Source organism: Schistocerca serialis, chromosome 10, assembly GCF_023864345.2.
Source record: "Schistocerca serialis cubense isolate TAMUIC-IGC-003099 chromosome 10, iqSchSeri2.2, whole genome shotgun sequence".
Lineage (NCBI taxonomy): Eukaryota > Metazoa > Arthropoda > Insecta > Orthoptera > Acrididae > Schistocerca > Schistocerca serialis.
Window position 1 is genome coordinate 184,595,455 of NC_064647.1, and position 14,632 is coordinate 184,610,086.

The 14,632-nt window shown below is 43.4% G+C and overlaps 1 protein-coding gene across 1 annotated transcript in view; it reads right to left on the reverse strand.

Annotated features, from left to right (window-relative positions):
* LOC126425003 (1,5-anhydro-D-fructose reductase-like) overlaps window positions 1–14,632 on the reverse strand; it is a 50,433-nt gene that overhangs the window by 17,012 nt on the left and 18,789 nt on the right. The window contains exons 3-4 of the mRNA XM_050087902.1: window positions 10,384–10,587; window positions 3,994–4,250 (exon numbers count right to left, since the gene is read on the reverse strand). Coding sequence (XP_049943859.1) covers window positions 3,994–4,250; window positions 10,384–10,587 — 461 coding nt within the window. The remainder of the gene's footprint in view (window positions 1–3,993; window positions 4,251–10,383; window positions 10,588–14,632) is intronic.

A 14,632-nucleotide genomic window follows, 5' to 3' on the forward strand; every position in this document is an offset into this window, starting at 1 on the left:
AACACTTTACACATAATTTCTAGCTCTTTCGAATTATTGTCTCGCTGACAAGTAAAGGGGCAGTGTGTCCCTGGAACAATAGGGCCATTATTCCCTTAACGTAAACAAATTAATTAGTTGGCCTAGCACCTTTATGTAAACAAGCTGATGTCAAATATGACCCTAATAGAAACAAACTGTTCACTTCTGCGATTAGTAGTGTTTATTTAGGCTCAAATTCGTGGCCAAATGCTTTTAGCTTAATAACCATAACGTAAGCAAACTTCTCACTTGGCTGTGGTCCTTATACAAAGTGGAAGCAGATGCATTTAGCTGAATGTAAACAAAATGCACACTTGCACTTTTAGCTATACTAATCCAAGTCTAAATTTTGACCAAATACCTTGAACCTAACCTCAATTAACATAATTTATGACCCATAAAAGTGAGCTTCCTCTTCTCCGTTTCGATTGGCTGGTGTACAAATGGCAAGAAGATATTGCATTGGTGGGACCTGACAGACACTAACAGCCCACCCTCCCTCCCCCACAACTCTCAGGCACAGTAGCTCTCAGGTGGACAGCATTCATCGATCAACGATATGAACTGTCAGGACCAGTAGCGAATTCAAGTGATATTTACCGTTTTATGGCAGTTAATTACAGTTTTGTCAGTTTACCCACTTTCCTACAAGACGCATATTTCAACAGTTTATACTGAGACTCCGATAGTTAAATTTTTAACAATTATCACAGTGGAACGAGTATGCCATTGCTACTTTTTCACCGTCAGGAAGGTATCCCTGTGTTAAAAACACTGGTTGCCTTGGACGAGTCTGATACTATAAGATTATAGTACATGAAGGTGGGAACATGTCAACACACTTGCTAAATTACACTGTACGTAATTCGCCACAGTGGGATAAGAGGGCTATGCCCTTTATTTAAAATAATCAATAAATTTGGGGAATAACTTTTGTAGTTTGCCCAGGAGCAGTAGCTCTCTGACAACAAATCTCATCACTGTTCACTGTTGCCGCTGTTAGTGCAGAGTAAGTGGTCACTGGTATTTACCGTGGCAACCACTCCAGAATCTGAGACATCTATGCCCCTATTCTCTCCTAAGTGGTGCAACAGGATAAACAACCTTGACAAAGTTGTCAAGCTACTCCATTTTCATTCGAGCGACTGTTCAGACATTAGTCCGTCATGAGTTGAATACTGGGTACCAGAACAGGAGTCTACTTGACTTTTGTGGTGGAGAGATCGTATTATGTGGCCATTCTCGATCGTAAATCGTGGTAACTAAGATTAGATTGGGGTGGTCTTTCTTGCGTCATAAATTATATGTCATCGGTTGCATCACGTTAAAAGCATTTGGTCATAAATTAATTAAAAATGGCTCTAAGCATTATGGGACTTAATATCTGAGGTCATCAGTCCTCTAGACTTAGCATTACTTAAACCTAACTAACCTAAGGACATCACACACATCCACGCCCAAGGCAGGATTCGAACCTGTGGTCGTAGCAGCAGCGCCGTTCTTGACTGAAGCGCCTAGAATCGATCGGCCACAGCGGCCGGCATAAATTAATGTTCCATAAACATAACTAAGTGCACAAGTGATCAATTTGTGGACGATAGACCAAAAACATTTGGGGGCCATTTTGTTTATATAAAAGATCACAGCCAAGTGAACGGTTTAGAATCAATAATGTAAAAGTATTTGGTCATTAATTTGATCCTAAATAATGTTTATTAAGAGCACAAGTGAAGAGAGTGATTACATAATGGTCATAATTACACCTGTTTGTTTACCTAAGGCTGCTAGGCCATCTGGCCAGTTTGTTTGCATACTGATAACAATTCTCCAATTGTCCATGACCTACACTGCTCCCCTAGTGACACCTGCCAAAAAACAATTAAAAAACAAATCAGTCACCATATTTACACTGTTGATGCAGTGAAACTTTAGTATCAGGAATGATGTTACAATTTATTACTTATTCACTATGAATTTTATACGTAACACATTTTGCAGGTGGTATCCACATATACCACTGAATTTACCAGCAAAATTATACCACTGTAAAATACGTAGCCCAGGTGATATGACGTCACAAACATTTAATACGTGTAAAACAAGCTTTTGGCCGGTTAGGTTCTTAGAGATTTGGGGATAAGGGAATTAATGGTTTGTACCGCATTCTGAGTTCAAATATAACATATGTTTGGAACTGTTTTATCCACATTGCATTAATCCTTTATTTAACAAAGAAGTTCGCCAACAGCGGTAGAAATTGAGTAGTTCTTTTATTTCATTTTCGCTACCAAATTCATGAATTCATTATGCCATCTTCAGGCCCCATATGCATCTCTCAAAAATAATCGGTATTGGCATGTCGGCACATTGCATGTCGTGATTTCTCAAGTGCTTCCTTTGAAGATTTGACTACGCAATTGCAGTGAAGTGTTTGAAGGATGCACTTGAGAATTCACGACATCCAGAGACATATGGCCCCAATATGCCATTACCGATTACTTTTGTGAAGTGGTATGGGGCCTGAAGATGGCATAATGAAATGCCGTAACTGGTAACGAAAATAAAATAAAACAAATTCTCAATCTGCATGCCTGTTCAGCGAATTTTTTTGTTAAATATTTGACCAGCCGCTGTCCCAATGCCACAATAGATCAATAGAGAGTTACGTCATTCCTTCTACACTTCCAGCTGCATTGGACAAAAAAATACTTTTGTTATTTCTTTTGGTCTGAAAATTTTCTTTGACTTATGAGAAATAGTGTAAATTATTCATTTAGTAGTGCAAAGAATGCTGAAGAATTGATTGTCAGTTGAGATGAATTTCATAGCAAAGCAGACCACGAATTTTTACACTAGCAGCAGAGAATATTATTCATACAGACGTGAGCATTTTTATGGGAGTTGTCTTCAAGCTGAGCCCACAGAGGGCTGTACCAAAGTTCAGCTTGTGTGTTAATGATTGGAGCTTCACTACGAAGAATGAGAAATTTTTTTTACCAATCACAGCCTGGTACATATTTTTAGCCTGTAATGAGTTTTCAGTGTAGTTATTACTTCGCTGCTACTGTCGAAACGATACTTCAGTAGCCTATAATAGAAATGAGTGAACTGAACAGGGCAGCATGTCGCAAGTTTGTGAATGTGGGGTTGAAAATCGGTGCAAGATGTACGGGTCATAGTGTGTCAGAGATCAGACGTGAAATCAGGTTTCCAAAGTCAGCTGGGTCTTGGATGAACACAAGTGTTCGATGAATGGACAAATGGTTCAAATGGCTCTGATCACTATGGGACTTAACTTTTGAGGTCATCAGTCCCCTAGAACTTAGAACCACTTAAACCTAACTAACCTAAAGACATCACACACAACCATGCCCGAGGCAGGATTCGGATCTGCGACCGTAGCGGTCGCGCGGTTGCAGACTGTAACGGCCACGTTGTTGTAGACTGTAGCGCCTAGAACCGCTCGGCGACTCCGGACATGAATGCCTGTTCAGCGAATTTTTTTGTTAAATATTTGTCCAGCCGCTGTCCCAATTCCACAATAGATCAACAGAGAGTTACATCATTCCTTCTACTCTTCCAGCTGAATGGACATCGCGTTCCATAAAAACACGGGAGAACTGCCGGACATCAGTAACGTGTGCCTGCCTGTGTCAGGACGTTACTGATATCCGGCAGTTCTCCCGTGTTTTTATGGAACAATCAGTACGCCGGGAAAGCTTTAAACATCACAATGGACATCTCGTCGCCTCTGCGTAATCACAAGTGACAATTGACGGTCTACCGCGAGTCGTATAGTTGCAGATTTGCATTTTGGGCGTTAGAAATCAATTTTCATCAGAACTGCGCGGAGAAAAATGCACCGCAGATGACTCAGCAGACAAGGATCGAGTCGTGCCCTCGTGCCTTCACATGACTTTCGTCCACACTGTGCGTAAGTCGCCTGTTAATGGGAGATTAGGAAGTACGTACTTGTTGACATCGCCGCCTTGCCTCTCGACGAAGGTGTAGATGCCAGGGGTGCCCAGGGGACCCCAGGCGCAGAGTGTGATGTCCAGGGCCCGGCAGAAGGCCCTGAGCTCGCGCTGCTGGAAGTAGGCGTGCATCTCCACCTGCAGGTTCGCGGGTTTGATGCGCGCAGACTGCCACACGCGCTTGATCTGGCGCGCGGTGAAGTTGGACAGCCCTATGGAGCGCGCCCGTCCAGCGTCCACCTGGGCCTCCATCCCCTACACAGAGCAAGCCCAACGTGCAGATCGGCGCACCGACTACACCACACCGTTACATTAACAGCACGCTGTACCCAAGTGTGGCGTTAAGGGGACCACACCGTGGTTCACGTCGAAAAAAATCGATTTCCGGTTTTCATCACATTTCGATAGATTAAGGTTTTATTAAAATACTTTGAAAAGTATTTGTCTGAAAAAAATTCTTGTTTCGAGCATTTAAAGAGCATTTTCCTACCACTTGTGTTTACGTGCCACGCCCACTTTTCTGTCACCAACTTTTCTGCATCTACACTACTGGACATAAAAATTACTACACCACGAAGATGACATGCTACAGACGCGAAATTTAACCAGCAGGAAGAAGATGCTGTGATATGCAAATGATTAGCTTTTCAGAGCATTCACACTAGGTTGGCGCCGGTGGTGACACCTACAATGTTCTGACATGAGGAAAGTTTCGAAACGATTTCTCATACACAAACAGCAGTTGATCGGCGTTGCCTGGTGAAACGTTGTTGTGATGCCTCGTGTAAGGGGGAGAAATGCGTACCATCACGTTTCCGACTTTGATAAAGGTGGGATTCTAGCCTATCGCGATTGCGGTTTATCGTATCGCGACATTGCTGCACGCGTTGGTCGAGATCCAATGACTGTTAGCAGAATATGGAATCGGTGCGTTCACGAGGGTAATACGGAACGCCGTGCTGGATTACAACGGCCTCGTATCACTAGCAGTCGAGATGACAGGCATCTTATACGCATGGCTGTAACGGATCGTGCAGCCACGTCTCTAACCCTGAGTCAACAGATGGGAACGTTTGCAAGACATCAACCATCTGCACGAACAGTTTGACGACGTTTGCAGCAGCATGGACTATCAGCTCTGAGGCTGTGGCTGCGGTTACCCTTGACGCTGCACCACAGCCAGGAGCGCCTGCGATGGTGTACTCAACGACGAACCTGGGTGCACGAAAGGCAAAACGTCATTTTTTCGGATGAATCCAGGTTCTGTTTACAGCATCATGATGGTCGCATCCGTGTTTGGCGACATTGCGGGGAACGTATATTGGAAGTGTGTATTCGTCATCGTCTTACTGGCGCATCACCCGGCGTGATGGTATGGGGTGCCATTGGTTACACGTCTCGGTCACCTCTTGTTCTCATTGACGGCACTTTGAACAGTGGACGTTACATTTCAGATGTGTTACGACCCGTGGCTCTGCCCTTCATTCCATCCATGCGAAACCCTACATTTCAGCAGGATAATGCAGGACCGCATGTTGCAGGTCCTGTACGGGCCTCTCTCGATACAGAAAATGTTCGACTGCTGCCCTGGCCAGCACATTCTCCAGATCTCTCACCAATTGAAAACGTCTTTGCAATGGTGGCCGAGCAACTGGCTCGTCACAATACGCCAGTCACTACTCTTGATGAACTGTGGTATCGTGTTGAAGCTGCATATGGGCAGCTGTACCTGTGCACGCCATCGAAGCTGTTTGACTCAATGCCCAGGCGTATCAAGGCCGTTATTACGGCCACAGGTGGTTGTTCTGGTACTGATTTCTCAAGATCTATGCACCAAAATTGCGTGAAAATGTAATCACATGTCAGTTCTAGTATGATATATTTGTCCAATGAATACCCGTTTATCATCTGCATTTCTTCTTAGTGTAGCAATTTTAATGGCCATTAGTGTATTTTAGATCTTTATATCCCCTTACATTGCACGTTAGGGATTTCATTCTTACTCCTGAGTGTGTTGGCTATCCTTGGAATGCAGCGGTCGGTATTCTTTTGTTTGTGCTGTTTGTAAAGAAAACGCTTTCAAACACGCGTTTAGTTTTGTTCAAGTGTGACTGAAAACTTGCAGGTATACTATGGGCAGGCAATTAGGAAAAATAAAGAAAATTTGGAATCAATGAACATGTTTGGGCCATATTCTTCCGTAAGTCCTCTGATGATAAGCCACGTCATGGATTGCGTCCGTCAGGAGAAAATTCGTGGTGCAAATAGAATAGGGCTCAGGTAACTGGAGAATCTTATTCTCACCAGCATTCTCTTCCTGCTGCTGTTATTACAGCAATTATACCTATTTTCAGAGACTTGGCTCATCTTGACCATCTAAGGAAATGTCTGCATGGGCAGACACAGAACCCAAATGAATTTTTCAACAGCATAATTTAGAACTGCCTTCCTAAAACTATATTTGTAGGCATGCATACAATGAAACTTGGAGTTGATGATGCTGTTATTACATTGAGTTGTGGTAATATTGGAAAGTGTTGGGTACTGAAAAAGATGGGATTTAATCCTGGTGAAAATATGATCACTAGGCTGCAACATTGCCATAAAATAAGGATAGCCGATGCATCTAATATGGCCAATAAAGCAAGACAAACATCCAGGAAGGTGAAAAAGAAGCTGGAAGACCTGCTGGAGGCCAAAGAAGGGCCATCATATGCAGCAGGACAGTTTTAATTAACTGTAAGAAACAAATTTCAAATGTTCTTTCTTCAAAGTCAATTTCCTGCAAACTAAAATTTTCCCTATATATGCCCCATTATATCAGAAACTATCACAGATAAACGAATAAAATATTCAGAGACTTTGTATAACATAAAAAGCCACCTCTGGTACTACATTCATTAATATTCCCCCATTAGGAAGTTGATAAAAAATATTTTCTGCAGAAAAACTTTATATTCTTTGCTAATAAATTTAAAAAAGTATTTCTTACAAACTATAAAATGGATAAAGTAGATTTTTAGTACAGTTGACTCTAGTAGCATCATGTAACATACAGTAAAAATATTGAGGTCCTGCATCAAATAGTTTTCTTCGTAAATGGGTCAAATACTTGCCTAAATTAACATGGATTGGAGAGGCAGGGTGTGGTCTCCTTAAGAATGGACAAAAATTCAGCACAGATGGGAAAGGAGTCACTGATACAAATGAGTACAATTTTAAGTACACTATGCAATGTATGTCACTACAAGTCGTACATAATGTCCTTCAACTCCCATTCTCCTGGCCCAACCCTTACCAATGTTCCTAATTCCACCCTTGAGGAAGCTCTGTGGCTTTATGCACTTGCACACTTGCACTGTCTCCACAACTTCGTCATCCAACTAACCTCGGATTCATGGAGGTGACCCTTCATTGGATCAGAAACCGGAAAATCACCTGAAACTCTATCAGGACTATACGGTGGGAGGTCCATCAGGTCAGAACCACGATTTGGAATCCAGTGGACTTTTTCACCATCAGTAAAAGGGAGTCACTACCCTCAAGCTAAATCTTACTTTCGTTTTTATTTAGTATTTGAAATTTCGCAATAACTCACAACTGCTGCTACTGTTCACCTTTGGGCCTTTGGAGTGTAATTAATCAACTATTAACGTTTCACATCTCAAAATACTGTCATTGTCCACTTTCCTGCAGAAGCTTGGCTTTGAAATTCCTTGCTGCAGATAAGGACCGATGTTATGACTCTATGCTGTGCCAGTTTCTCTGTAGTTCGTGGTCGTATATCCATGTCTCATCAACAGTTGCTTTGTGACTGACAAAGTATCCTCCTTTCTCGCCAGCTGCTGTGGCGGAGTGGTTCTAGGCGCTTCAGTCCGGATCCGCGCTGCTGCTACGGTCGCAGGTTCGAATCCTCCCTCGGGCATGGATGTGTGTGATGTCCTTACGTCAGTTATGTTCAAATAGTTCTAGGGGACTGATGACCTCCCACAGTGCTTAGAGCCATTTGAACCAGTTTTGAACCTCCTTTCTCTTCTAACCACTTCAAATGATATTTCGACAGTTCCAGACGTTCCTGCATGTGTTTGGCATTTGGCATTACTCATACTGAGCACAAAATTAGGTTACTGATTCTTGGCTATGGCCGGTGTTACACTATCAAATGTTTTTTGACAAAGGAAAGTGATCAAACTTTCATCACATGTTCTTGGTTAAAGATGCCAGACGTGGGGCAAACTTGGGTGTTATACTCGCACTAAATTTTCTTAGATAAATATCTTTGACGTCATAGTTCCTCCAGAATGGTCGGCGAAGTCTTATTACTGTTCTCTACGGTTGCGTGTACCACAACTATACTTTACGAATATGCAACACATTTTTTTCTCCTCCAATTTTTCAATAAAATCGGATATCATCTCTGATCTCACATTAAGATCTGCGAAATTCCGTCACATTCAGCTGCTTCGCAAATGACGACTACAATCTAAAGCTTGGAATTCTGAATACATTTCAGGGAAACGCTTGCAGAGACCGGTCTAACCATCAAATTCTTCAGGAAGGTCTTTATGGCTGTATCATATTCAGGAATTAAGTGTACTGAATTGTTTAATAGGCCCCTCCCGCCAGAGGTTCGAGTCCTCCCTCGGGCATGGATGTGTGTGTTGTTCGTAGCACAGGTTACTTTAAATTAGTTTAAGTAATGTGTAAGTCTAGGGACCGATGACCTCTGCAGTTTGGTCCCTTAAGAACTCACACAAATTTGAACATTTGAATTGTTTAATAAACAAAAGGAATATGTACGAAAAATTTGAAAGTCACAGCTATATTTATCAACGATTATATTTCGAAATGTTCAAATGGTTCAAATGGCTCTGAACACTATGGGAATTAACATCTCAGGTCATCAGTCCCCTAGAACGTAGAACTACTTAAACCTAACTAACCTAAGGACATCACACACATCCATGCCCGAGGCAGGATTTGAACCTGCGACCGTAGTGGTCGCGCGGTTCCAGACTGAAGCGCCTAGAACCGCTCGGCCACGAGCGGCCGGCTTATATTTCGACTTGGTCATCATCCTTACTGAACTTTCTGAGCTAATGGGAGAGCTCTCCAGTGTGTTCATCAAAAAAGTTATCCAATGCTTTTTCGGCCAACTGTCGACAGAAATCTAGACCTAAACCATCTGCAGAAAACCTGTTAGCACTCATAAACAACGTCAGAGAGTTCAAAAGATGAAAATGTGAAGTGTTGCGAGCAGGGTTGTTGATGAACTCCTAACCGAATGAATCCAAAAACTACTTTGTGGGATTTACTATTGAGGGACGTGCTTTGTCATAGAACAAGTAGACTGCTTTCGATAACATCCCCCTTGTTTCGTCCTACCATTTCCCGCCGTAAGATTTTCTTTTTAGAAAATTTCAGTACCACGCAGCGCTGTTTCCTCATAGGGCAAAAATTGAATGAGGAGACGCCTTTCACTAGCGCAAAAGACAGTGGCCATCATTTTTCGGGGCAAAACGACTGTTTTAAATTGTTTAGCTGATGATGAACAGGGATGCCGCCAGAGCACAGATTGTCTTTTCGTCTCGGGGGTGCAAATTCAAGGAACTAACATTCCATTTGGAAGTGTTCGAGAAATTCCATTGAAGTCGTGATTTTGCTGTCTTTGTGTTAGTCTGTGAAGTTCTAGTACCCACCTGGCAAACAATTTTCATATATAAAGTGTGTTAGTAATGATTTTATAACAGATGAGATCTCGATACATTTGGAAAATGTTCAAATGTGTGTGAATTCTTAAGGGACCAAACTGCTGAGGTTATCGGTCCCTAGACTTATACACTACTTAAAGTAACTTATGCTCAGACACACACATCCATGCCCGAAGGAGGACTCGAACCTCCGGTGGGAGGAGCTGCCCAGTCCGTGACGTGGCGCCTCAAACCGCGCGGCCACTCCGCTCGGCGATACATTTGGAAACGTTGTTTTTATCTAGTCCCGTGTCAATAATTTCTGCGATTTTTTCACCACAGCAACAGTCACGGTTGAGGGACGGCCACTACATTGTTCACCATGCACACTCATTCTGCCAGCTTTAAATTTACATCACTTTTAAGCATTAATATCATTCGTCCGACGATCCCTGTTAACACTAGGGAACGGTGCGTTTTTCATTGCGAAGAGGAAAACAGATTACTCGCCTCACCTCGCAGCTTGGGGGATTCGCAACAGAGACGAACGACCGAGCCCTCCACTGCCAGTACAGTGTCCTTGAGCGCAGTGCTGCCACGTTTGTCCAAAAAATATTCCTCTGGGTGTCAGAAGGCCGGTACTTTTACTCCCTGCTCGTGCCCAGTTATGCTGCAGTTACCTGCAATAAATGCATTACCTTCCATATGCTGACGTGGTCTGTGTTTAGGTCCAGGAGCACATTCCCGTCCTTGCCCTTGGGGGGAAAGGTCCCGTCGTCGACGTCCTGCATGCCGACAGGGTTGTGCACCAGGTAGAGGTCTACGTAGTCCAACTGGAGATCAGCCAGGGACTTCTTGAGGTACTTCTCGACCGACGACTGTCGCATACCCATCATGGGCAGCTGGAAAAGAAGTTGCCCACTCAGTATCTTCGCTAAAGAATGTCAACAACAAAGGAGTTATTACACTATAAATACACTGGCACGACAAAAAATCGGAACACCAGAAAGTACGAGGGTCACTCCAAAAGAAATACACACTATTTTTGTAAAAATCCAGTTTTCATTCTGCATGTGTGAAAGTTTTGCAATGTGTAGATACATCCTTCCCGCTTGTTTTCAAACTCAGTTCAACCTGTTCCCGTGAGTGGCGCCGCCACAGCATGTCTTCAAGATTGGCTGCTACACTTGACGTTCGTCAGAAGCAACGTGCTGTCATAGAATTCCTGTACTGTGAAAACTACACAGTGGGAAACATCCACAAGAGGTTGAAAAAGGTGTATGGATGTGCTGCTGTCGATCGCAGTACAGTTAGTCGTTGGGCAAACAGGTTACGTGATGAAAGCGGGCACGGCAGTATTGAGGGTTGTCCTCGCAGCGGCAGGCCTCGTACTGCACACACTCCAGACAATATGGAGAGAGTTAACGAATTGGTGACTGCTGACAGACGCATCACAGTGAACGAATTGTCACTCTACCATGGGATAGGGGAAGGAAGTGTTTGGAGAGTACTGAACGTGTTGGCGTCAAAAAAGGTTTGTGCCAGGTGGGTCCCCAGGATGTTGACAGTGGCTCACAAAGAAACAAGAAAAACGGTATGTAGCGAACTTTTGGAACAGTACGAGAATGGTGGAGATGAATTTCTTGGAAGAATTGTGACAGGTGATGAAACATGGCTCCATCATTTTTCACCAGAGACGAAGAGGCAATCAATGGAGTGGCATCATGCAAATTCACCCAAGAAAAAAAAATCAAAACCACACCTTCTGCTGGAAAAGTTATGGCTACGGTGCTTTTTCGATTCCGAAGGACTCTGGCTTGTGGACATCATGCCAAGTGGAACCTCCATAAATTCTGATGCATCTGTGACGACACTGAAGAAACTTCAAGCTCGACTGAGTCGTGTTCGACCACATCGGCAAAAGCAGGATGTTTTGCTTTGCACGACAATGCACAGCCGCATGTCAGTCAGAAAATCATGGAAGCGATCACAAAACTCGGCTGGACAACACTGAAACACCCGCCTTACAGTCCTGACCGGGCTTCATGTGACTCTCATCTCGTTGGGAAACTGAAAGACTCTCTTCGTCGAACAAGATTTGAAGATGATGACTCCCTTGTTCCAAACTGTGGCTCCAGCAGGTTGGTCCAAAATTTTACCTTGCGGGTATACAGGCTCTGGTTCCAAGATGGCGTAAGGCAGTTGAGAGGAATGGAAATTATGTGGAGAAATGAAAATATTGTTCCTAAAGGATGTATCTACACACTGTAAGACTTTCAAACGTTTAGAATAAGAGGTGGATTTTAAAAAAATAGTGTGCATTTCTTTTGGCGTGACCCTCGTAATTAACATGCAGTAATGAAATTTCGGCAATACAACAGTATAGATAACATGAGTAAGTGATTAGCATTGCAAATTGACAGGTTAATGTAAACTAGAGATAATACGCAGAAAATGTCAAATGCTGCTACATTCATAACCAGTGTAACTAACGGAGTATTGAACGCAAGCATGCGAAAGCGCATACATTGTGTTGTACAGATGCCGTATGTCAGCTGATGGGATGGACTTCCATGCCAACTGGACTTCGACGGTCAACACAGGGACGGTTAATGCTGGTTATGGATGGCGCTGGAGTCCTCGTCCAGTGGTGTCCCAATGTGCTCGACTGGAGACAGACTTAGAGATCGAGCTGGCCAGAGAAACATGTCGACGCTCTGTAGACCATGATGGGTTGAAAACGCGGTATGTGGGCGGGCGTTATCCTGTTTGAAAGCACCCATTGGAAGGCAATTGAGGAACAGCAGCACAACAGACCGAATTCCCAGATTAACGAAATTTGCAGCCAAGATGCGTGGGATAACAGCGAGAATGCTCCAGCTGTGTAACTTATTAAAAAATTAAAAACGATTTTCTTCGATTATATGGTAAGTTTGAACTCTTCATTTTTACCACTGTTTCCCATATATTTTTCGCATTTGGTTTACAAAACTCATAACGTATATCGAACCTTTTCATGACAGGGGCATTCATTTCACCTCATTCAAGATCAAAAATAAATCATATATTGACAAGTTAATCTGATGATAGACCCACAGAGACAGAAATGAATCGTGTATTTAAAAAAAAAAAAAAAAAACACGAAAATTTTCTACCGAAGGTTTTTCTTTAATTCATACTTTATTAAATACAGTGACGTTTGCAGGTGCAAAATATGGATAAAATTCAAGTCAAAGAATGGACTGCCGAGTTGCAACATTTCACTCGGGATTGTAAATTCAAGTGCAAAAACCACGACTGCAATTTTTCTTTTGCCGGTACAGCGGTTAGGAATATGCTCATCGTTCATGCTTCAGGTGCAGAATGCGAATAGTCCCACACTGGCGGAGTTTTATTGGATGTTCAGTCCACTGAACAGAGTACACAAATGGAGAAATCTCTCTAACGCAGAGGAATCGTAGTTTTTCCGACAGATTTTCACAGTAACAATGAATCGTTCAGTCACAAGTATCAGCAGGACGGATAAAACCCATCGTGGGTCTAAGAATAGCTCCGCTCCGCAAAAGGATGGCAAATCAAAATCCATTTCATCTCTTAGTGGTTCAAATGGCTCTGAGCACTATGCGACTTAACTTCTGAGATCATCAGTCGCCTAGAAATTAGAACTACTTAAACCTAACTAACCTAAGGACATCACACACATCCATGCCCGAGGCAGGATTCGAACCTGCGACCGTAGCGGTCACGCGGTTCCAGACTGAAGCGCCTTTAACCGCACGGCCACACCGGCCGGCGCATCTCTTAGTCTTCTATGTTAAAGTTTGTGCTCAGTGTTTAGTGACTCATTACAGACAAAGACGTAAAGATCTTATGCAAAGTCATGAGGCAGAAATTTGCTTACTGAACCAACACCGCACCATCACGTACCCTGCTTCTACCGGCGAATGTATGGTGCATCAGTTCGAATCTGAGGTTCACAATTTTAGAAATGATTACGAATAACATTAAAAAAAACGACAGCCACAACGAAAATACACTACTGGCCATTAAAATTGGTACACCAATAAGGTATGCAGATGATAAACGGGTATTCATTGGACAAATATATTACACTAGAACTGACATGCGATTACATTTTCATGCAATTTGGGTGCATAGATCCTCAGAAATCAGTACCCAGAACAACCACCTCTGGCCGTAATAACGGCCTTGATACACCTGGGCATTGAGTCTGACAGAGCTTGGATGGCGTGTACAGGTACAGCTGCCCATATGCAGCTTCAACACGATACCACAGTTCATCAAGAGTAGTGACTGGCGTATTGTGACGAGCCAGTTGCTCGGCCACCACTGACCAGACGTTTTCAATTGATGATACATCTGGAGAATGTGCTGGCCAGGGCAGCAGTCGAACATTTTCTGTATCCAGAAAGGCATGTGCGGTCGTGCATTATCCTGCTGAAATGTAGAGTTTCGCAGGGATCGAATCAAGGGTAGAGCCACGGGTCGTAACACGTCTGAAATGTAACATCCACTGTTCAAAGTGCCATCAATGCGAACAAGAGGTGACCGAGACGTGTAACCAGTGGCACCCCATACCATCACGCCGGGTGATACGCCAGTATGGCGATGACGAATACACACTTCCAATGTGCGTTCACCGCGATGTCGCCAAACACGGATGCGACCATCATGATGCTGTAAACGGAACCTGGCTGGATTCATCCGAATAAATGACGTTTTGCCATTCGTGCAGCCACGTTCGTCGTTGAGTACACCATCGCAGGCGCTCCTGTCTGTGATGCAGCGTCAAGAGTAACTACACAAATGGTCTCCGAGCTGATAGTCCATGCTGCTGCAAACGTTGTCGAACTGTTCGTGCAGAGGGTTGTTGTCTTGCAAACGTCCCCATCTATTGACTCAGGGATCGAGAGGGAGCTGCACGAT